The sequence below is a fragment of the Lygodium microphyllum genome, chromosome 9, assembly GCF_053477565.2.
Source record: "Lygodium microphyllum isolate KBCC chromosome 9, Lygodium_microphyllum_v1.1.10, whole genome shotgun sequence".
Taxonomy (NCBI): Eukaryota; Viridiplantae; Streptophyta; class Polypodiopsida; order Schizaeales; family Lygodiaceae; genus Lygodium; species Lygodium microphyllum.
The window spans coordinates 131,574,415-131,599,848 of NC_141143.1; the positions used below are offsets into that span (position 1 = coordinate 131,574,415).

Sequence of the window (25,434 nt, forward strand, 5' to 3'; positions counted from 1 at the left end):
GAGACAGTGCTGAACCTGCAGAATACAATGCTGGAATGACTGGGGGGACTGCTATATATAGCCCCCAGGCCAGTAAACTGGCCGACCTGCCAAATCTGGCCGACCTGGCCAGATTTGGCCGACCAGCCAGATCCGGCCGACTTTGGCCAGATCTGGCCGACCTACCCAGTAAACTGGGCCGACTGCACAATAACAGCCCAGTATGGGCTGTGTGACTCCCAAAGGCTGCAGACTGACAAGGACAGCCACAAAAAGACTGACAGAGCTCCTCTGTCTCCTGTCAGACTCTGACAGGAGCTCACAACCAGGAGATGACAGACTGAGAATGATAAAGAGCAGGCTAACACCCCCTCTCAGATCCTGGGAGGGTCTGAAGACCCAAGAACCGCATGTGATGAAGCAAAGAAGCCTGAGGGAAAGGCTTCGTAAAGAGATCAGCTGCATTGGCCGCCGTAGGACAATAGACCACCACCAGCTCCGAATCCTTGATCCGCTCGCGAACATAGTGATACTGAATCTCAATGTGCTTCGTGCGAGCATGAAACACCGGGTTCTTGGCCAGAGCAAGAGCACTCTGGTTATCCACGCGCAGCTCCGTAGGTCCGGTCTGGAAAAAGCCAATCTCCGCTAGTACGCGACGGAGCCAAACTGCCTCCATAGCGGTCGAACATAGGGCCCGATACTCAGCCTCTGTAGAAGAAAGTGCCACAGTAGGCTGCTTCTTGCTGCTCCAAGAGACAGCACCGGAGCCAAGGGTGAAAGCATAACCTGTAGTGGATCGTCTCGAATCCACATCACCTGCCCAATCAGAATCACTCCATCCAGAAAGGGTAATCCCATCTCCATACATGATCCCGAAGGATCGAGTCTCCTGTAAATAGCGAAGAACCCGCAAGGCTGCCTGCTAGTGATCCTGGGTAGGAGTCTGCATAAAAGAAGACAATAAAGCCACCACAAAAGAGATATCCGGCCTAGTGTGAAGCAGCCAGATAAGAGAGCCGACAAGGCACCTGTAACGAGTGGCATCTGTAAGGGGAACTCCAGCTGTCAAAAGCTTGGACTTTGGGTCCATGGGGCATGAGATAGGCTGACACGCAGCCATATCAAACTCCGAAAGAAGCTCGGAGATGTACCTGTGCTGCGAGATAAAAATGCCCTGTGCCATCTGATAGATCTCTAGGCCTAGAAAGAAGTGAAGGATCCCTAGATCCGTCATGTCAAACTCCTGCTGAAGAATGGACCGAGTATGCTCCACCTGTTGAGTGTCGCTCCCTGTAATGATAAGATCATCCACATACAAGATAAGGAACACAGAAAGAGAATCCATAACCCGTAAGTAGAGGTTGGGATCATAAGCGGAGCGCGCAAAGCCACTCTGTAGAAAGAAGCGGTCAATCTGCTGGTACCAAGCACGAGGAGCCTGCTTCAAGCCATAAAGAGCCTTCCGCAGCCTGTAGACATGATCCTCCTTCCCCTGCACAAGAAAACCAGGAGGCTGTGAAACATAAATCTCCTCCTCAAGAACGCCATTCAGAAAAGCAGACTTGACGTCCATCTGATAAACATGCCAACGGTGGTGAGCAGCAAGAGCCAAAAGAACGCGAATGGTGGATATCTTGGCTGTAGGAGCAAAAGTCTTAAAGTAGTCCAAGCCTGCGCGCTGTGCAAAACCCTTGGCAACAAGCCTAGCCTTATGCTTGTCCAAGGAGCCATCTGCAAGATACTTGGTCTTAAAGACCCATTTCACACCTATCACCTTCCGTGTCGCGGGACGCGGAACAAGCTCCCAAGTATGGTTTCGCTCGATGGAATCGAGCTCGGCTTGCATAGCCTGTCTCCAAATATCCTGTGCAAGAGCCTCCTCCACTGTGGAAGGCTCCGAATCCTGAAGAATCTGTGACATAAGAGCATAGTTCATGTAAATGCCCTGAACAACGTAGTATGCTTAACAATTATGATATTCGCTTGTTTTCGAGATTTAATATAAAAGAGAATGAACACTTAAAAGATGAAAATGAAAATTACTCACAAAATTACAGCCATGAAAATGTAAAAGTAATGGAGACAAGATTGAGGGTTGAAGATGGGCAAACCCCCCCCCCCCCCCCCCCCCCCCCCCTCGAAGGAATGTATTTCTGCTCAACCCAAGTCCGTTAGGGAAGAGCTCAGTTACAATCAACCTGAGAGTGAGAAGAAGTAATTCTCACTCTCACAAGATCATGCAAAGATGTACAAACACACATGCATTATCTATTATGCAATGATAAGAACTGATTTCTTTACAGTATGAGAGAAGAAAAAGGGGAATTCAGCCTTTCTCCATCGTTGATCAGCAGTGCATGGATAGGGCTTGCTTCTTGTAGCTAAAATGGAAGAAAGAGCTCGAGAAGGAGGTGCTGTAATGAATTTACAGGCTTGCTGTCTTGTAAAACAGCAGTGATAGAAGAGGGAATATGGAGGAATTTGATAATGGAGAAGTGGGGGATGATGATGGGGATGGATGGGGCCAGTTTCTGGCTATCTGTGGGTGCTGTACATGAGTTTACAGCAAAGAAAAATGATGTTGAATGAAGAAAAACGAGCTCTTATTTATAGGAGAGGGAAGAGCTAGTACAAAAGGGGAAAGTGGAGTAGCACAAGTCAAGTGTCCAGCCACATGTCATGAGATGTGACAAGTGGTGGGACACTTGGAAACTTGTGTGACAAGTGTCTTGACACTTGTCTCTTCTCTATGGCCTTCCTTTTTGGGTTGAATACTGTCAAAAATAGAAACAACCAAATTTAGTAAGCACAGTCAGAGTACAGAACTTACTATTTTTAGAATGACATCCCTATTTTTTAGTACTAGCATTTTTAGGCTAATTCGAGGCTCCTAAATTTTAGGGACCTCCTAAAATTTAGGGATCTCCTAAAATTTAGGGACCCCCCCAATATGGGTGTCATATGAAAGCTTTTTCCGTGTACATCGCAAAAATGGTATCCGAATCTTCATGTGACTTTCCTATGCAAAGAAATGTGCATTTCAAGCTTTCAGTCCACACATGTACATTATACAAGCATTTCATGATCATGCCATCTTGTTGATTGTAACTGTTTGTTCTAGTGGATCTAGGCCACACTTCAAGGCATCAATCCTTTCTGTGTGCGAGTCTAACCCTGATATGCGTGAGTTCTAGTCACAGGCGCCCAATCGGGTCATATAGGTGGAAGTGTGAACTATCTTTTCTCTAACCCACCGCGTGGGTCCACCATAACCTGTGACCAAAATGCACTTTTCTTTATATCTAATTAGTGCAAAGGAAATAAATTTAATAAATCATTATATAGACAAATTAATGAAAAAGGATACAAATTCTGTTTCTATAGAGTTGTGATAGTTCGCACATAGTGAACTATCCCGCTGGGCCTGTAAACGTGCTGATCGACGTGGACCTGTAGAAGAAGCAGGAAAGTGAGTAACACCTGAATCCTGTATGAGCCGGCGATACCATAAAGGAATCCTGAGAGACTCCTGCTGCTGTGAGGGAGACCGGGGGGTCTCCGGAACCTGCAAAGCACCCAAATCGGAGAGGGACTCCCTCTCACCGAGTGAAGGTAGATCCTCCGCGTCAGAAGAAGGCTGTGTATCCCGTGAAGATCCCGAAGGGGAGATGGAAGAGCTCGTAGAAGACGGAGTCACATCCACCAAAGGGGAAAGGGAAGCCGAAGGAGGAGGAATAGGGGGGGTGCTAAGGGGTATCCTGGAAGGAAGTGAAGGTAGAGAAGGTGGGGGGGGGGGGGGGGGGGGGTCTGTCGATGACGAAGAAACATCTGTAATGGAACCATCAATCGGATCCTCAGAGGCCGAAGTCTCATCAAAGATCACATCCCTGCTCACCTCAACCTTCCGCGTCGTCAGGTCGTAGAGCCGATATCCCTTCGTGGTCGTGCTATAACCAACGAAGATAAGCTTTCTCGACTTAGAGTCGAACTTCGTCTTCCTCTTCTTCTTGTCCACATGGACAAAAGCATCGCACCCAAAGATGCGAAAATGGAACATGGAAGGCTTCTTCCCAAAGAAAGCCTCATACGGAGTCATGTCCTGTAATGCCGAAGTCGGAGAGCGGTTGCGAATATGCACCGCTGTAGCCACCGCCTCACCCCAAAGGAAATGAGGAAGACTCCTATGCTCCAGCATAGATCGGGCCATCTCCACCATGGTCCGATTCGCACGCTCCACCACACCATTCTCTGATGGTGTGTTCGGATGGGAATACTCCACCCGAATACCATGATCCCTGCAAAACTGAGAGAAAAGGTGAGAAGTGAACTCGCCACCGTGATCAGCTCGAACGCCACGAACCTTGGAAGTTGTTTGGGTCTCCACAAACACCTGCCACTCACAGAAACGGGAGTACGCCTCGCTCTTGTACTCCAAGAAATAAGGCCACACATAACGACTAAAGTCGTCCACAATCAGCATCAAATACCTGGCCTTCCCAAGGGAGGCCGTGCCCATAGGTCCGCAAAGGTCGGTGTGAACCAACTCAAGCGGAGAAGTAGCCCTCCTTGAAGCAACCTGAGGGTGAGGCTGCTTGTGCTGCTTGCCCCTCAAGCAGCTAGGGCACAAAGTGTGAAGAGGAAGGAAATCAAGAAGTCCCTCCACCATCTTTCTCCTAGAAGCCCGCCGAAGAGAATCGAGGTTCAAATGACCATACCGAGTATGCCAAAGCAGCCCAAGCTCATGGGAAGTCCGCGCAGCCAAGGCTGTGAGCGTATAAAGCCCACCCTCCTGTGTACCTGTCCAAAGAGCATCACCTGTAGAAGCATCCTCCACTGTGACTGCATCCTGTGTAAAAATGACTCGGGTACCTAGCTGAGTAAGGCCATGCACAGATAATAGGTTAAAACCCAAATTAGGAACATAGAGAACTTTGGCGGAGGAAGACCGCCTGTCAGAAAGCATAGGTAAAGTCCCCACGCCTCGAACAGGGACTGTAGAATTGTCACCAATGGTGACGGTACCCCCTCTGGAACGAAGATCCTGAAGCCAATCTTGACGGAAGGTCATATGTGAAGATGCTCCACTGTCGACGAGCCAAGGCTTCTCCTGTGTGGTAGAAGCTAGGGCTATATCCTCCTCAACAAAGACATGCACAAATGCAGATTCTGTTGTGGCTGGGGCCGCCTTCGAGTCCTTCTCCTTAGGCTTCAAATGGGGATACTTCTGCCAACACTTCTCCTCGGGATGAGTGCCCTTCCCACAATGGGGACACTTGGGCTTCTTCTCCTTCGCATCCTTCTTGTTCTCCTCCTTCTTGTCCTTGGCCTTCTCCTTCTTTTGTTTCTTCTTCTTGCCGCCACTTGTGCCGGCCGTAAATGCCTTGGTGGAGCCATTGGCTCCCACCTCTTCGAGTCGCTCGTCATGCTCCAAGACAAGCGGGGAAAGCTCCTCCCATAGGAGTGTCTCATGGGTCCTCGAGGTGATGAGGCTGGTATAGAAGACATCATAACGGGGTGATGGCAGCTGAGTCAACAGAATCATCGCCATATCCTCAGATGATATCATACGACCAAGAGAGGCTAACTCGCCTCGCATATCCTCCATCTTCGTGATGTGCTCCTTCATGGAAGGAGAATCATCAAGACTGAGCATCCGCAACTTCTTCTCCAAGGAAATCTTGTGGGCAAATGTCTTGTGCTGATACAAAGACGCAAGCTTCTTCCACACTTTCGCCGCGGTCTGTAACCTGTGAACATGTACAAGAACGGAATCATGGAGACTCATAAAAAGAAAGGAACGGGCTCGAGAGTTGAGCCTATCCCATAAGGCTGCACGGTCCATAGAGGTGCCATCGGACGAATCCGCGGGGGGACGGTCGATGGGTGAAGAAACAAGCTCCCAAAGGTCAAAGGTATCGAGGATGCAGGCCACCTTGCATGACCAGAGGGAGTAGTTGGAACCATCCAACTTATCTTCCTTCGGAAAGGAAGGGAGAATCGGCACCTGAATAGAGGGAATCAAGGAAGGCATCCGCAAATCTGAAGCAGTCTTCACGGAAGAGACCTTCGCGGTAGATGGAACCCTCTGAGATGCATGGACTGAAGAAGGACGAGTGCGAGGAGGTTCTTCCCGACGTCGAACCTCATGATAATCCCGCCTCCGCTCAGAGGAATGATGAGAAAGAAGTTCATCCTCTGAGTCATCAAAGCCTGAAAACTGGTAAGACATCTTCCAATCTGCAAAATACCAAAGAAAGTTGTGCCGATGTCGAAATATGACCAGCAATGTGGTCACCAACCACCAAGACGCAGGCTGAGAATGCCTACAAACACCTGGATCTGCAAAACGCAAAGATAATTGATGACGATCACCAGAAAAGAGACCACCAGCACTAGGAAACAGCCAAGAAAGGAGTCGCCAGCAGGAAATGAGCCGCCAGGAGTGGAAACGACCACCAGATCTGCAAAACGCAGCCTGATGATGTGTCGCCCAGCTGAAGGAGGGGCCGCCTGATGGTAAACGCAAGCAGGAGGGATCGTTTGATGACGTAGCAGCCTCTGGAGGAGTCGTCTGCAGCAAACGCAAGAAGAATGGCCACCTAGAGGGGCCGCCTGGGCAGTTGGAGATGAGGCGACAGCAGCAGAAGATGGGTGAGGTATCTCTCCACAAGGTTAGGTCCTCCGTGCTCTCAGTCAGGCTCTGATACCATGTGAGAGTGCGCAACGGAAGAAGAACACGAACACAGAGGAGGAGAGAGAGACAGCAGAAAATGAAGGAAGAAAATCTGCACTGACTGTAATGAATGCTGAATACAAAACTGTGGACTGATCAGCCCCTGCACGCAGCCCGAAGCGTCAGTGAGGGCACCAGAACAGACTGGAAGCAATGGCAGCACCAATGCCGGAGACGGAGATGATGGAGACAGTGCTGAACCTGCAGAATACAATGCTGGAATGACTGGGGGGACTGCTATATATAGCCCCCAGGCCAGTAAACTGGCCGACCTGCCAAATCTGGCCGACCTGACCAGATTTGGCCGACCAGCCAGATCTGGCCGACTTTGGCCAGATCTGGCCGACCTGCCCAGTAAACTGGGCCGACTGCACAATAACAGCCCAGTATGGGCTGTGTGACTCCCAAAGGCTGCAGACTGACAAGGACAGCCACAAAAAGACTGACAGAGCTCCTCTGTCTCCTGTCAGACTCTGACAGGAGCTCACAACCAGGAGATGACAGACTGAGAATGATAAAGAGCAGGCTAACAGTTATATGATCAGCCTTTACCTTCTTTTTCACTGGAATCATAGTTGAATGGAAACATGTTTCCGAAGGTAGGTAACATACGAAACGGGTAAGAAATGTTTTTTACCTTTTTGAGGCATTTCTTATTCATTTAAAAAAAAGGCAGCGGTTGGAAAGTGATGTTTTGGTCCCAAAAAAGTATGCCTTATCATGAAATCACCTCTTTCCCTTGTGAAAGTGTTCGAAAGCGGCATTTTTCCCCTTGCAATCATGCCTTCTACCTAAAACCTTGGAATTCATGAATTGTGATAGACTACAACCCTTCCAGTTAGTCTATGAAAATATGCACTCTACGAACTTATGAGGAGCTTATGATGCCTGTTCGAGCTACAAGATAGAACAACTTGTACTTGTAATGTAGCTAGCACAAGTACCACTGTAGCTATTGATGAGGATCTACTTAAAACTTCAACTCTAGCAACAAGAGTGATGAGGAGGAGGATGAGGAGATTTAGGATAGCGAGGAGAACATTCGGCATGAGTCATGACTCATGATACATTCTCTAGAACTTGAAGTTACTTTTAGTAGTTTGCATAATCCATTTATGTATTGAATATTTGATGAGGTTTATGAGGCTTGCGACTTGTTTGACACTTTGTTACTTCTATGATTCTATTTATGTTTGCTGCTTTTATCGTTGCTTTAAAATCATATTTAATGTTTCCTTTTAAATATTGTGCTGATAATCATTGATAATGATGTTAGTAATTATGAACTAAAATGTGATTTAGAAATGGTCAATGCTGCCTATTTTCTTGAAAATTTGATAATGTTTGTATGCTTATAGTGTACAATTTGATCATTGGTCATGTAGATAATGGATAGATAGGATTATTTCTTTTAGAAATTCATGTATATGGATTATATAACTCATATTTTTTATTATATAGGTAAGAAACGATTTTTAAAATGTTTTCCAGACGTTTACTAAAAATTAATACTGTAGGAAACTTGTTTGAAACATGTTTCCTACCTCGCCATTTTCGAAACTCGTGGCTACTATGACCGGAATGAAACGGGCCTACTTATTGAACCTGTAAATAATGGTCCATATCCCATCATTCCCCGTAGGTGTCCTAGGAAGCCCAAAGATGAAGTCCTTAGCAAGGCTTATTTGGAATAGGCAAGGCTTGCAAAAAAATTGGCATCCTTTGCCTATCATACTTCTTTGTGACATATGATGTATGTCTTGACAAATTGCTGAGCATTGTGTCTCAAAGAAGGCCAATAAAAGGAATGCTTCACTGCTTTAATCGTAGCATCAATCCCTTTATGCCTATTCTTTGTGTACATTGTAGTCTATATCAACAATGTCTCTTTGCTTCTGTTGCTCCACACTTTTTTGACATGTGCAAGAATTTGATCAATCTATGCCCGTTGAGGTCTTGTTGACTTGCATCCGTGTATTTTGGTTCTCCAAGCTTCCTTGATATTTGAGGATCTTTGTTCAATGAGACCCTACTGTGAAGTGGATGACATAGGAGGGGAAAGGATAATCCTATAGGCCTAAAGAAGTTAGTGATCTATGGCTTTGAACGTATGCCAATCAGATTCACCACAAAATGGTTGAGGACAAGAGATGAGTCATTGAGAAAGCAAATAAAGTTTTGTGTGTTCATGACAATAGAGCTAAGTGACATAATTGGCTACTTTCTCTATTGAAGTCTAAGCTTCCCTATCAAGGAAAAGTTTTCATATGGAGGCTTCTTATTGGGAGTCTTCCCATTGACGATGTGCTGCATGGTTGCAAGATATCCCATGGTAGACGTGTTTTTTGTACTGCTTGTGATGAAACCTCTGTTCATTGTTTCATCACTTGCTTGGTCTCCTGATAGGTTTGGGACTACATTTCTAGTGTATGGATCTTGTTGATAGATCAGAGAATGTGGGTTTTGGGCAAGATGCTGTTGTTGGCCAGGTTACAGTCCCATCATGTTTGCCTCTTTCACTTCATGTGATGAACCAGTCTTTGGCACATCTGGTAGGCTCACAATGCTTTTATCTTGGATTTGGTCTCAGGCATTTGTGTTCATGTGGGTCATGTGCGAGGCTTTCTATTATGGTAGATTACTTCTATGGTTTTGGCTGGCTTGATACTTGGAGAGGTGGTTGCTCCATGCATGTATATTGTTCGCTCCACCCTTGTTCTGCCCACTTCATGATCCTCTTCTTTTGTTCCTTCAGTGTGGTATTTTTATAGCCTTTTGGCTTCATGAGTGGTGTTTGTTACTAGTCTTTGATCATGCTTGGTTGGCCAAAAGGCTTGATGTAAATACTTCTCTACATTAATTCAAACTTCTTCACGAAAAACGAGAGTGACTTGCAGTGTGCAACAGGCCTGGAGAGAGAGAGAAACTGGTGCTGGCCAAATCATTGTGTGCTCTCCTGCAAACACTTCCGCAGGTCACCGCAGTCCCTGTGCAGCCATCAAACAGCCCTTTGAATGGAGCAGTCAGTCAAGTGTGAACACAAGCAGGCTTGGGCAGTTCAGTATGCAAGCAGTTAGACATGCAGTTCCACAGGCTGTGCAGACCTTGTACAAACTTCAGTGTGCATAGGTGCAGCACATATGTGCAGGTGGACACGTGGGCAGCTGCCCTGACTTCAACATACTGGACCTACGGTAGCGGCCATGGGCCCAAATTCAAAGGAGAAAGAAGAAATTATACCGCTTGGAATTGCAGCTGGTTGTCAAGCACAACGAGCATGCTGCATATGATTTCATGCAAGGAGCTGATGGTCAGCCTTCTCAGGCTCCTTCAGTACACTCGTATGCTGAGGCTGCTGCTTACTCTAATGATTCTCAGGACCTGGATTGGGATCATTTGTTGCTAGAATTTGCTAATACTCTGCTGGGAGAGTATGTTGAACATAATCAACATAACTTTCTAGACTTTGATGAAGGGGATGTCCTGGACACACGTGGATACTAAAAATGTGTTGAGCTCCTTTAGGCTTTTCTGCTTTTTATGGCTTGATTGAGAATTTACAAGATGCTTTGCGTTAGTCACATAAATGTTTTTGCGGGTTGCACGTCTCTCTTGCTCTAGAGAATATGGTTTGACTTCAACATGAATAGGGCTAGATGATTATGGATCCGCAGTTCATTGTGCATATGTGTAGAGAGTACTTCATCGACCTTCTAAGCTCTTCATCTCCTTCTACTCATCAATACCACCTTGGCTTGCGTGGCTTTCTATGCCTTTGTCAGGGATCAGATGTTACCTAATATGCATGATGATTTAGATAGGGATATTTGTGAGGGGGAAATCATGGATGTTTTGTCGCATTTGCCCAAGGACAAAAGTCTAGGATGGGACGACTTGATTAATGAATTTTTTGAAATCTATGCTGCTAGTTTGGCAAAACCCTTGATGTCCATGTGCCAATAGGTATCGGGGAATAGGATTATACCTGCCTCATGGAAGAGAGGATTTATTAAGTTGATTTTGAAAGTGCCATCGCCCTCGGTGGTGAAACATTGGTGACCCATTTCTTTGATGGGATCTATGCATAAAATCTTCTTTAAAGTCGTGGCTAATTGTCTCCATAAGACCTCCCTGGCCTTGTGCACCCTAATCAGTATGGATTTATCAAGTGTAGGAATATCTTGCACTATGTGCTGAATGTTCAGATGGCCATTGACTATGCAAAGCACTCTTAATCAGGAAATTGTGTTGGTCCAATTGGAACTTGAAAAGGATTTTGATTACTTGGATTAGTCTTTTGTGGCAAAGCTTATGCATGTTATGGGTTTTGGTCTGCACATGTCTCGTCAGATACACGTAACACACGGTCAGCATGGATGCCTCTTTGTGGGTCATTCTGAATGGTGGGGTCATTGAGCCCTTCATCCTTGCGTGTTCGGTCAGATAGGGCTGCCCTTTGAGCCCCTTGCCTTGGTGACCCATCTGGTCCTCTCCATGCTATCTCATTTGGTGGACACAAGACAATTGCCTGGTCTTTCTCTTCCTTTTGGAGAAAATTTAATGGGCCAATCATTAGCAGATGACACCTTCATGATTCTCAAAGCAGAATGAGATAACCTCCACAAGGCATTGGGTGTATGGAATCTTTTTGGGTAGGCATGTGGTCTTTATACCAATGCAGTCAAATCCTCCCTCAGTAGCTGTACTAAATCAGATTTGGAGTTTTTACAATGGCAAGGAATGGTGATTCCTCGAGGCAATTTTGCAAGGTATTTGGGCTAAACCCTAGGCATTGATGTTCAACCCAAGCAATCGTTGCAATGGATTTTCCAAAGATTGGAGGCCAAGTTTCTTTAGTGGAAATCGTAGGCTTGGCCTTTCCATGTTTGCCTTAAAGTGGCACAAACCATCATGCTTCCCATGCTCTCTTATTTTCTGCCACTCTTGCCTTGGACTGCCACTACCTTGAGGGTGCGTACTAGACACATTCACTTTATCCTTGGCAAATTGACACTTTGCATGTTGGTTTCTCGTGGATCTCTTGGAGCCATGCTTGCACTCCTAAAAGTATGGGTGGTGGGGCTATTTTGGATGTGCATACTCACATGGTTGCTCTTCGATTGTCCCTCTTGCTTGCCATGTGCAGAGATTGACACCCTTGGGTCCTTGTTGCCCATTTCTTTTTGGAAGAGCAAGGTGTGGTTCAGGGTAATATGACCATTCGAGGTTTCTGGTGGCATGTTAGTAATGTTGATGCCCCCTTTTTCTTGTCTCTCTCCTTCTTGGTGACTCAACTGGTTTGCTCGTGGAAGTTGATTCTTCAAAAGGTCTAGTGGCATCCTACGGAGGATCGTGTGGTCGCTAACTCCTTTCAGATGGAATTTTGGCAGTGTCCAAGTTGATTTTGTGGGATGGGAAGCAAGAAGATCATCCTAAACTAAATTGCATGGCATGACTAGGCTTATCTTTTGTCTCTGACGCCACTTTGGTGAGTCACAGGGGGTTGATGTCTTTCCGCATTGCCAAGAGGATTTTTCGAATTCCTGGGGGATATAGGGACTTATGGAACCAAGTGTTATCGACATTGCAGCCCAAAGAGCCATTCCCTACCTTGGATATTGGTCGTCCAAGGCATGATTGGGACCTTGCAGGTTGACTCCACGTGCAAAATGCTTCGGCTAATTACATATATCATCTTATGATTAAAGGCCATCATTGGTCGCCAAGGCTAATATTGTTTGGGGCTTGCATGAATCTTAGGATTGGTGGAAAATGACTATCATGGAGGGTTGGGTCAAGACTCCATACAAATGTAAAGTCTTCCTTTGACATGTCATGGTTGGTGGGTTGCCGCGGCACTTGCAAAATGCTGAATTTGCAATGGCAACTGCTTTTTCTCACCAATGCGAAAGCTTTTCGCCACCGTTTTCTTTTGAGCCCCTTGGTACGAAAAATCTGGACCCTATTGTTTGATATTTGGAGGGCTATGCCATGTGGTTGGCTTGTCGTTGCACCCCTTTGATTGTGTCTTTACTTGGCCCATTGGCATATTTGAATAACTTCGAATGCTTTTGTTTTTGATTCCATGTTTGGGGTGCAGAGATACCTTGCTAAGCTCAAAGGTCTCCTACACTAGTAGTTGGATCTCATTTAGCACATTGGTCTTCTTTCTAGGGAAGCCTTGGTTCCTTGTCATACGGCAATTTTTGCTGCTTCTTTGCCGTGACTTTTGTACTCGTTGAGTTTTCTTTTTGTACTCTAGTGGTCATTTGACGTAATATAAATTACTCATTACTAATTGATTGAGAGAGAGAGAGAGAGAGAGAGAGAGAGAGAGAGAGAGAGAGAGAGAGAGAGGGTTCATTAAGGGACGAAACATCATGCATAATAATTTGAATGTTCAAATGGAGATTGATTATGCCAAAGTCTTTGGCCAAGAGGTAATTATAATCTAGTTAGATATTAAAAAGGCTTTTGACCATGTCAGGTGGTCTTTTATGTAACAATTAATGTCTACCATGGGCTTTGGTCTTTGCATGAGTTCTCTTTATTGACACTATCAATCATGATGTAGTGGCACATGTTGCACTTAATGGGGGATTCATAAAAGAGATTGCTTTATCTTGTTCTCTTCGTCAAGGATGCCTCTCAATCCTTTATTGTTTGCATTGGTCACTCATCCCATGCTTTCTTTGTTGGATTGGTTGGTCGAGGATGGGGAGATTGTTGGTTTATCTCTTCCCAGTGGTTCTCAACTTTTGGGTCAATCTTTGGGAGATGATTTCTTTATGTTTCTCAATGCTGATTGAACTAATGTCTTTTGGATAATAGTAGTTTGGAGTCTGTTTGGTTTGGCATTGGGCCCTTCAAATTAATGCTAAAAATCAACATTGATCTCTTGTACGAAGACAGATTTGCAAGAATTGGGCTGGTAGGGAGTTGTTGTTTCCAAAGGAGATATTACACGGCACTTGTATATCCCATTAGTATGGAAGATCCTCCCCGAGCACTGCTTGATTGGATATACTCTAGAATTCATGATAGGTTTATGTTTCTTCACGTGTAGCTCAAAGTGGCACAATCTATCATGATTAGTATGGTCTCTAATTTCTTACCCTTGCTTCCTTGAACCAAGAAGTCTCTCTTGCAATTGGTGCAGCCTATCTGTTTTGTGTTATGGAAAAAGAAATGCAATCATTTGGGCTAGGTGTGGATATCTTGGCAACATGGTTGCATTCCGTCTACGGATGGAACCATCTTGTCTGATTCGTCGAGTTTGGTCCAATCCATCTAGTCCGGATTGTACTTGCATAGGTGACCATTGCCCAAGATTAAAGCCGACCGTTTTTGCCCTTTTTTTACCGTTTTTTTTTGTCCCCCTTTTTTTCTTTCCCAAAAAGATCCCCTTTTCAAATTGTTTTGGGCCTTTATAAATAGCCCCACCCATTTCAATCTTCACCCTCAACTTTCAAGCTTGCTACCTGCTCCGCTCAAGCCTCTTTTTCAAGCTCACGAGTCATCTCCCTCTCTTCCTCTTCCTTCTCTTTCCAACTTCTCTTCCGCTTCCTATCTAGTATCTTCCCACCTTTTTCTCTTCCTTCCAACTTCCAAGTTACCACCTCTCTTCCAAGTTCCTCTTCCTATCTTCCCATCTCTTTCTCTTTCTCCTTCTCTTTCTCCATTACCACTTCCAAGTTACTCCATACCACCTTCTTGTACCACATCCTCTTCCACCTCTCTTACCACCTCCATCTCTTCACTATGCCTAAAGCCCTTCATGAAGCCTTTTCTCTTCATACATCACACCTTGAGAAAGCCACGAATTGCGCCAATGCCTATCGTTGGACTTGCAAGTATTGCGCAAGGTCTAAATGAGTAGTGTGACAAAGCTTCTCATCCACTTGTCCAAGATAGGTGGAGAATGTGGTCCATGCCCGAAGATCCCTCAAGGAATCGCCGATGAGATCATTAAGAAATATTTAAATATTTGAAAGGCATCGAGCAGGTTATCCTCTAGTATGGTGCAAGCTCAAGAGGAGATATCCCTTCGCCTATACCTACGGCCACCATGGAGGGATTCATAGATCCCTTGATTCCCTTTCTGCTTCGGCCGCCTTGGCTGTTGCCGCTACTCATGGGTTCAAGAGGCTCAAGAGACAAGCCACACTTATTGAGACAACGGGATGTGTTTTCGTCTCATTCTTTTGAGAGCGATGAAATGTGAAAATTGAGATTGCACGAACCATCATCGAGTGCAATCTCCCTTTCCATATTCTAAGAGTGGATAGGTGGAGAAGAATGGTGGAGGCTATCATTGCCGTGGGTCCATGCGGGGGTGGCATGGAGTTACCTATTACGACATGCGCACAAAGAAACTAGATGAGGAGAGAGAAAGGATCAACTAGCCCTCGAGCTGGTTGGGTAAAGTATGGGTGCTTCATTCCATCCGATGGATGGAGTGACCAAAAGAAGAGAGACATTATTAATATACTTGTCTCTTGCCCTCTTGGCATCTACTTCTTGTGTGTCGTGGATGCGGACGTGAAGGGAAATAGAACGACTGGCCTATTTATCTACAAGCTCATATGACAAGCCATTATAGACGTGAGTCTATATTCTTGAATATTTTATGTTTTATAAATTATCTTTCATGTTTTATGCTTCTTGAATATTATTTTTTATGCTTTATGTTTTATCATTTATGTTTTAAACTTTAAACTTTTATGCTTCTTGAATCTTGAATCTTGATTATCTCCACCTCCATACTTAATTAACCACCTCTAAGCCATTTTATATTCTAAATTTTTGTGTGTATGTAGGTGGGATCAAGCAATGTTGTCCAAGTTATGATCGACAATGCTTCAAATTGTCGAAGGATGGGACAATTGGTTGAGGAGGAATTTCCCTCTATAGTGTGGACACCTTGTGTAACACATTGCCTTGATCTCCTCATGGAGGACATAGGCAATTTGGAGTGGGTGGAAAAAATAGTGGTAGATGCAAATGCAATCGTCAATTTCATCACAAAAAGGTAAAAGTGCTTACCATTTTCCGCATATATAGTGATGTGGAATTAAAAAGCCATCTAAAACTCGCTTTGCCATCACATGGTTGCTCCTTGAGCAACTTAATGACGTGCAAAGTAAGTTGCAAAAGTGTATGGTCTCTGATAAATTTGAAGCATGGATGGGTGCGCATTGTCTATTTCTCTAAGAGCTAATCAACTATGGAGACCAAAGGGGAGCGGCCTTTGCTAGCACTCTGAGGTGGAAAAGGGCCTCTTTGGTCAGACCGCTATTTTGGTGGGAGTCGTTTGGGTATCAGCTACCAAACATGCAGAAGGTGGCTTTAAGAGTGTTGACTTAAGTAATCAAAATTTAAATCTTATTTGGTTTCTAGTAAAGGTTCTACTTTTCTTATAAATGTTCAATTTAATGAGTTAAAGTCATTTTATTAACTTGAATAGGATTGTTCATCTGGTACATGTGAGAGAAATTGATCAGTCTATTCACTTATACATACCAAGGTCCGAAACAAACTTAGCATTAGGTAGTTAGAGTGACTTATCTATTGTCATTTTAGCTTGTGTATGCTTAGGAACATGTATGAGATGCTGATGGCACGACATGTAATTTTAAACTTGAGTCTATATTTATTCTAAAATTTAGATTTATGAATGTAAATTTTTAGATCATCTTATTATTTGTACATCTCAAGTTCAATTTTTTAGGTGAATGTAGATAGATGAGTCCAAGTTAACAGGGGCCACACTTAAAGTGTGAAGAGAGAGAGAGAGAGAGAGAGAGATGAAGAGTAGGACGCTATTTTTAGAGAGCTCTACATGGAGCTAGAGGAGATTGACCGTTGAGTGTCACATACTCATAGGGGAAAGTGGGTCATTCCTCAAGGCATTGCAGTTGGTAGCAGCACACAGGTAGCAATCAGAGCCTATATGAGGTGTGGTTTTGGAAGCTATTCTGCTCTGATTGCTCATGTTTCAAAGGATGCTCCTATTCGAGAGTCCGAGTATGATGAGCATGGCCATCTCCTTAGTGATGGGGATTTTGTTTCACACACATCAGACTCATCTAGTGATGAGCATGAGTCTCATTTGAGTGACGAGACAGAGGATTTATCTGAGTAGTACCCTTGACGGTCTCTACTATCTAGATACTTTTTCAGCCTAGAAATTTGTATCTTCTGTTTTTTTGTACATGAGTCTTGCATATGATACTTGTCACTTGTGACTTGCCCAAGACTCTTTTTTTGATCTATTGTACATACCTTTAGACTTATAAATTGTAAAAGAATTGCACGGCGCAGCGAACAGAACGTGAGAAAGAGATAGAGATAGAGAGTACACAACAGATAAGAGGAGAATTAGAAAATTTCTTTAGCTCCAAATAATTGATACAAAGATGGCTCTATCCACCGGTGCGCTTCCATTGTGAAGCTTAGATGGCGATTTAGACAGAAGATAGGTGAAGAGCTTAAGGCTAGCTGGAACGACTCTGACTGGGTGAAAGATAGATAATCGATGACTGTGAAGGGGTTTAGCTTTTATAGCCTGCGAAGGCGGTAAGGTAGGCCTGACAGGCCTACCATATGAGTCTCCACTAGTCGGCCAGGGAATATTCCCTTTACCGTCGGGGCGGGGGTGCTGCTTTCGGACCCCTGCCAGCTAGGGGCCACTTCCGCGGCCCCCTGACCCCAAAATAGGGGCCCCTTTTAACTCCCTTACCCCGCAACTCGATGCAATATGCCTTGAGTTGCTACCAGCTTAACTAATCAGTCCAACCCAAAGATTAGATCCACAATGGTCACCTTTTTACCATCCGGTCACATAGACCTTATCTGATATACAAGTCAGGACTCAACCAATATCCGGGCTCACATTTGGCTTCTCCTCATAATGGGGGCCTTATAACTTTGAGTACCATGGATCATTGGTAGCACCTTGTGAGGGTGGGGCATTGAGCTTATCTAACATAAATGAAATTGGAATTTAGAGTATACATTTTGTCTCAACCACTTGCTATGTTCTTGAAATATTGTTGAAACTTGAAACTTGAAACTTGAGTCTCGTGTATTTGTGATATTTAAAGGTTAGTTCGAAATGGTTGGGTGGGCACACAGAGAGAGAGAGAGAGAGAGAGAGAGAGAGAGAGAGAGAGAGAGAAAGAAAGAAAGAAAGTTATATTAACGTCTTCTAAAGACCAAAACTGGCCTATGAGACAAATTGTGATACAACTGATGAGGTCCAACTATCCAAAATAAAAGTGCTGAATGAAAAGCTAAAAACTGGAAACTGAAAATACGGTGCTGTGAGTGTGATAAGTGTCGTGTATGTGTATGTGCGTATGTAGCTCTGGTACTCCAAATAATGGCTACAAAAGGGGAACAAATGTCGGCTGTGATAGGGGAACAACTGTCGGCTGTGATAAAGTGGTGCGATGTGTATATGTAACAGATGCAGGGAGATATACTATCCTGGGATGTAGTAGCAGTCGTCGAAGTCGCTAATAGCAGGTGATCCCTCCTGGATGCAGGATGTGGTACATTGGCGGTGGAGAAAGAGCAAACTGGAGATCTGAGATCCAATGTGTCGAGTGTTGTCGGATCTCAGTCTGCTGTCGATGTAGATCAAGAATCCTCCGGATCTCTTGTCGGTGTGGCTGTGGGGTCCGAAACCCACGGATCCTCGTGCGGCGTCGGGTACGCTGGTCCTCAGCCTGCTGTAGAGAGAGAGAGAGAGAGAGAGAGAGAGAGAGAGATTGATTGGACTTATTTCCTCTGGGTCTTTGCCATGACTTATGGCAATTTCCTCTGAGATTGATTGTGAAGGGGTTTAACTTTTATAGCTTGCGAAGGCGGTAAGGTAGGCCTGACAAGCCTACCATATGAGCCTCCACTAGTCGGCCAGGGAATATTCCCTTTACCGTCGGGCCGGGAGCGTTGCTTCCGGACCCCCGCCAGCCAAGGGCCTCTTCCGCGGCCCCATGACCCCAAAATAGAGGCCCCTTTTAACTCCCTTACCCTGCAACTCGATGCAATGTGCCTCGAGTTGCTACCAGCTTAACTACTCAGTCCAACCCAAAGATTAGATCCACAATGGTCACCTTTTTACCATCCGATCACATAGACCTCATCTGATATACAAGTCAAGACTCAACCAATATCCGGGCTCACATTTGGCTTCTCCTCATAATGGGGGCCTTACAACTTTGAGCACCATGGATCATTAGTGGCACCTTGTGAGGGTGGGGCATTGAGCTTATCTAACATAAATGAAATTGGAATTTAGAGTATACATTTTGTCTCAACCACTTGCTATGTTCTTGAAATATTGTTGAAACTTGAAACTTGAAACTTGAGTCTCATGTGTATTTGTGATATTTAAAGGTTAGTTCGAAATGGTTGGGTGGGCACAGAGAGAGAGAGATTGATTGGACTTATGGCAATTTCCTCTGGGTCTTTGCCATGACTTGTGTAACTTTTTCGTGGCTTAATGCTGGGATTTTACACACGTTGGCTTAGAGCCCTCGTGTATCTTGTAATCATGTAAACTTGTACCTTTTTTTCGTAATTAATACAATTACCTTTTACGAAAAAAAAAGAGATTGACTGGACTAGCTTGGAGGAAGAGCCTCGACGACATTTCCCTTTTCGTGCATTTCAGCATTCATCCCCATGGTTAGACTAGGCTTTGGTGAGCCCAATGTTTTCATGAAAGGATCAGCTGCTGAAGTTCATCATAAGACGTCATGAATAGGAGATGGGTGATTGAGAAAGTTAAACTTTGGTCTTCTTAGGATAGTAAAGCTAAGTGGTGTCATCGATTGCTTCAATTGTGGAGGTGTAAGCTTTCCTACTAGGTGAAAGTTTTAAATGGAGGCTTCTTGTTCGGGGGTCTTTGCACACTTGAGATTTTGCAAACTTCTTTGTAACATGTGAGACATTAGACCAATTGAGGTAGCAACTATAGTGAGCTGTGGAGAGAGAGAGAGAGAGAGAGAGAGAGAGAGAGAGAGAGAGAGAGAGTCTAACTTTTTTACGAAAAAAAAAAGAGAGTCTAACTTCAGCAGCATCAACATGTCAACTGTAGCTCGAATTAATTATAGCAGCGCTTTTGGACATGGATGCAGTTGATGGTGCCAGCAGTGCAACAATGTTGGCTGAGTGGGCCAAGTCTCCAGATGTTGCTACCAGGTACAGTTTAGTCAGTGTTTTATGAAAACTTGCAGTGCAGAAGTGAAGGTCAAAAATCAGAAACATAAGACATTTTCTTTTTCTAAGCTTTTGACAGTTTCATTGCAAACAATTGAAATCCTTGTGGGATTACTGGGTTGAAATGTAGAAGATAATAGTCTTCTGTGTGTGTGTGTGTGTGAGAGAGGCTGCAGAGCCTCAGTAACAGTCAGTGATGGGCATTCATTTAAGATGTGATTTAAAAACTCTTCAAACTCTGTGACATGTCTTCTCAGGCAAGCCCTGGCAAATGCCTTGGGAAATGCCCCATCGTTATGGGCATTAGGCAATGCAGGCATGGGAGCACTGCAGGTGACCTTTCCCTCTATCTATAGTTCTTTCTTTTTGTTTTGTCGGATGTCATCCATAGAACTTCTACCATGGTACATGAAATAAGTATGGGGCTGACAGGCAACATGTAATCCTGCACAGAGGCTTGCTCTTGATGATAATCCTGCGGTTGCAGCAGCTGCTTCAAAGGCCTTGGATGAGCTGAAAAAACAATGGCAGATGGACCCACAGGATATGCTAACATTCCAAGTAGATAAGAGTCTTTTGGAGAGACTGTACTTCTCAGAGGAAGAAGAAGAGGACGAGGAGTAGATGCCAGCTGTTGTCTTACATGGTGCGGTGCCAAAGTTCAGGAGATTACTTTGGTTTGCATGCTTCTGTTGCCCTTGGTCTGGGTCTCTCCTCCAACAATCTTGGAGAATGTGCATTTTGGAGTTACAGGTGAATCAGTTGGAACTTACTGTCAGTAAAATGTGAGCAGCAAGATTTTGTTTTGTCTCTCTTCCTGTCTCTCAACGTTAAGAGTTCAGTTACCTGGCTTTTACTGTGTGATTAGAGGTCAGGAGCTAGTGTTTCACATTGCAGGAAGTTGTGCATCAAGAAACAAATCTTAGTGTTTTGATGACAGAAGATGAGGCATTGACAGTCCAGTGCCAACATACTGATTGTTGTCATACCAAAATTTGTTCATATTTTCAACATGAGTTTTTCACCATTCTGAACATGTTTTTGAACCCTTGTTGTGTGTGTCATATTTTAAAATTATTTTTTCACCATTCTGAACATGGTCTTGGACCTTTGTTCTACGTGATGAGAGTTATAAGTATGTGATTATAAATACCTGGTCATGTAGTGCATGGAGTACAAGTCCACACAAGGTGCATGGATATTCGCCTAAGTGCATGCGTGCTCTGGTTTTTAGTAGGTTGGTTGATTGATGAATGTGGTCTACCACCATGAGTGTTCCGCATGTTCAAGTACGTACAAGACTGTAAAGATTGATATTGAGCTGAACGTGCATGACAGAATATGCGAGCAAGACAAACATTAAGAAAATCTTCTTGGAATGCGTGGAAGAGCGCCATCTAATGTTATGGCATTCCTTTCTTGCAACACGGGGGGATACACATAGTTCATCCAATGCATATTAATATAACCTATTGTATGTGTAGAAGATGTGCACGTGGACATACATCCACACAATATATCGATATCACTACATTTCCATTTGAATCAGCAATCTTATGACTTCATCATAAGCTTAGTCAGGAGGCCGGCGATGTGTCATGCACTTGTGGTAGGAGAGCCCGGAACCAAGAGTGAAACACATTCTATAGAGCCTATTTGAACCTTTGCCTTGTACCACACCATACATGGGTCCCAATTATGAAATGTGCATAATCAAATTTGAATTTATCATGATATACAACCCCAGTTATTAATCAAGTGCCACATGCATGGTTTTCAAGGTGCGTCTCATCATGATCAAAGCTATTGGAAACACACAAAAAGAAATCAAACAACTTGATTGTCATCCCTTTCTCATGAGAACCTCACATTAGATTTAGGGACCTCAAGGATGCCAAAAGAAATCAAACAACTTCCCAACTTTGATAAAAGGCAGGAGAAAGGCGTTAGGAAAAAACACCATTGGCTAAGATATGACTCCCAATTCAGACTCTAGCAAGCAAGCATATTGAGGGTAAAGCCAAAAAGTATCACATGGCTACCCTCAAGTATGTTGCTTGTGGATCAATAGCTAGTTTGATCATTGGTTTTGGTTGTTCCTTCTAACCTCAAATTCCAAGTCAAATTGGGGGATCTTATCTCTTTAATGAAGTTTGTCATTATCCGCTTTTGGATCTAAATTGAAAATGGGCCATTGCAAAGTGTAAGGTCTAATATGTAGCAAGCCCCTTCTAATGATATAAAAGTGATTAGAGATTCTTACTAGTTCCCTCTTTTGCATCGTTTTTGCTAAGAAACTAGTTTGGAGTCTTAAAAGTGGCAAGCCCCTTCTAATGATATAAAAGTGATTAGAGATTTTTACTAGTTCCCTCTTTTACATCATTTTTGCTAAGAAACTAGTTTGGAGTCTAAAAAATTGGTTGAGTTTGGTTTTAGAACTGGTGTTGGGAATAGATCCCTTGGTAGTGGTTGAGGTTGATCATGGTTGCACTTGTCATGAAGTTAGTTGTACTTCAACATGCAAACCCCTAGTGCGCTCCTTGGCAAATACGTTGCCTAATTTATTCTCCTTTGAAATCTATTTTCAAAATGTTCTCAATTACAATCACGACTTGGGGCTTTGGGCTTTGTGCTTATGGTTGATCATACAACTAGTGACACTATGTAGATGGTCATAGCAAGGTCGAGAATAGTTGATCATCTTGTGCATGTGGAAATATCACGTGGGAATATTCTAATTGTTAATGCCTTTGTAAAAATCAAACCAAAACAACAATTATTTCAAAGTTGCAACTAAATGCAAGTCATACACACATGCTAATTGTGGGCCTTGATGACATCATCTTGATATTATGGTTCATGATGGTGGGAAGGCCAAGATTGACATTCCTTTGTGAGAGCATAATATTATAGTGTAAAAGGATTTCCCTTATTGATAAATCTATTATGCAAGAATCACATTGTGGGACAAATTCTTTAAATCAAAATTCTCTACCTTTTATGGACATTGCACTTGATAAAATGGAAGGTATGAAATCTACTACTATGATTGAGATTCTTTTGTGAGAGCATAATATTATAGTATAAAATGATTTCCCTTATTGATAAACCTATTATGTAAGAGTCGCATTAATATGGGACAAATTCTTCAAATCAAAATTCTCCATCTTTTATGGACATTTCTCACAAAATATTATAGTATAAAAGGATTTCCCTTATTCATAAACGTATTATGCAAGAATCACATTATGGGACAAAGTCTTTAAATCAAATTTCTCTACCTTTTATGGACATTGCGCTTGATAAAATGGAAGGTATGAAATTTACTACTTTGATTGACATTCCTTTGTGAGAGCATAATATTATAGTATAAAAGGGTTTCCATTATTGATAAACCTATTGTGCAAGAATCACATTGTGGGACAAATTCTTTACATCAAAATTCTCTACCTTTTATGGACATTGCACTTGATAAAATGGAAGGTATGAAATCTACTACTTTTGAAAATAACTTATGAGGTACAATCATGCAAATGGCTCTAGAGGATCAATCAAGGACACATCTCACATAGCATGGGAAGTTTGTGTGTTCATTATGATACGATATGATTTGAATAACATCTTTCAAAAAAATAATAGCATTTTTGGGTCTACTTAGGTGTTATTGAACACATCTATGGCCTCTAGCCCATTAATGTATTGTAATTAGGCTTTATTCTAACTATAGAGAGATACATATTGAAGTGATAAAGGAGCTTTATAAATATCCTAAAGATGCTTCATAAGCATATAGAAACAATATCATATGCCATCAAATATCTAGATGCAATTAGCTCGGGGGTCCTAAAAGCATCTAACCCAAACATTATTTTTTAATCAAAATAATCTAATCCCAACAAAAGAGACCCTCATCTTGAGACTCCCAATGAGAGTCTTTCTTGCATAATATATGGCCCACTTGCCTCATTTGGTGTGAGCTCAACAATCTCCCATATCTTGGAGGCCTTGAGTTCATTATGTTGCCTCAAAAACTTGACTTTAGTATCTACCAGAGTCCTTGTTTATGGATCTCCCATGGCTCTTGAACACAAAAGAAGCCATACTTCTCAAAGATATAGTTGATCTTGATATTGAAACGATAAGTTTTGGCAAGTTCATCTAGGCTCTCAACATCTGGAAGCTCCTCTTTAGTTTCTTCATGCTATCTTGCAAGAAGGCCTCCAACTCATACATGCAATTTAATCTATTTTGGAAGTTCATGTTCTTTAACAAATGGAGCCATGGGAACTATGTTCTTTAACAAATTGTGGCATAGAATTTGGTGTCATGGTGTCATTGGAGAGGATGCTTCTTTCTCACTTTCCCTTGCACCACCTTGACAATTTTTACTTTTGTATTTTCTTCAAATACATTCACCCAAACTATGCCATTTGTTCAATGATCAATAAAGTAGTACCCTACTTCCTTCATTTTTTGATTGATCTTGGCATTCTCCAACCGAAATCGATGGTGTTCAAATTTAATATAATTCAATTTGGATTGTGGGTCCAATTTGGCTTTCTTGGAGTAGTAAGGGAAACACACACAGAGAGAGAGAGAGAGAGAGAGAGAGAGAGAGAGAGAGAGAGAGAGAGAGAGAGAGAGAGAGAGAGAGAGAGAGAGAGAGAGAGAGAGAGAGAGAGAGAGAGAGAGAGAGAGAGAGAGAGAGAGAGAGAGAGAGAGAGAGAGAGAGAGAGAGAGAGAGAGAGAGAGAGAGAGAGAGATATATATATATATATATATATATATATATATATATATATATATTTGAGGCCAAAATTGGCCTATGAGACATAATCATGTACAATATTGATCATCATTGGACGTCAAAATGTGGTGTGCTGGAAGTGATATACTGTAAAAGAAGCCTAGGTGTGTACAAGACCAAATAATGCTCATATAGGGATGAGATGATACATGTCTAGTTGTGTGGTTGAATGATGTTCGTATATCTAGTTTCACCTAGTTAGGATTGAAGGGTAGAGTATGCCAGACATCCCAGATAAAATAGTATGAGGGTAGCATCTAAGCTGGGCCCTCAACTCTATTAACTATTGCTCATGTCGCTGGCGGATCTCCTTTAACTCTAATGTAATAGTTGCGTCCTCTAGCACCCTTGTATTAGTGGTCCATATGTTGCTCTAATCTCCTCAGCTCTCTGGAATGTTGTCACCCCTCTTAGTGTAGGTGCCGTGTGAGTGGTCTGGAAGAAATCACTAAAAGCTCTGACTGATGCTCCCCTCTCTATGTAGTGCAGCCTATAGTAGTGATGTGCGAAGTAGAGAGAGAGGGTTTTGTGTGTGTGTGTGTGTGTGGATGTGTGTTTTGTAATAAGTGACACACACGGGTATTTGGTGTCAGACTTGTGAGTTGCCTTCTCTTGACATGCATTTTCCTTTTGCTCAATAAATCTCAATCCTCATAATGGTACAACTGCATACCCTTATTTAGCC

The 25,434-nt window shown here is 43.2% G+C and overlaps 1 protein-coding gene across 7 annotated transcripts in view; it reads left to right on the plus strand.

Moving 5' to 3' along the window:
* The window catches only part of LOC148031595 (senescence-associated protein AAF, chloroplastic-like), a 64,272-nt gene extending 43,257 nt beyond the window's left edge, over nucleotides 1–21,015 (plus strand). For 3 of the 7 annotated variants that reach the window (XM_087685176.1, XM_087685173.1, XM_087685177.1), the window contains 3 exons: nucleotides 19,821–19,924; nucleotides 20,200–20,275; nucleotides 20,375–21,014. In XM_087685176.1, the coding sequence (XP_087541302.1) occupies nucleotides 19,821–19,924; nucleotides 20,200–20,275; nucleotides 20,375–20,566 (372 nt within the window). In that variant the 3' untranslated portion in view covers nucleotides 20,567–21,014. Of the gene's footprint in view, nucleotides 1–19,820; nucleotides 19,925–20,199; nucleotides 20,276–20,374 lie in introns of all 7 variants that reach the window. The other 4 variants (XM_087685179.1, XM_087685178.1, XM_087685175.1 and 1 more) reach the window with 4 other exon arrangements.
* Nucleotides 21,016–25,434: the final 4,419 nt, after the last annotated feature.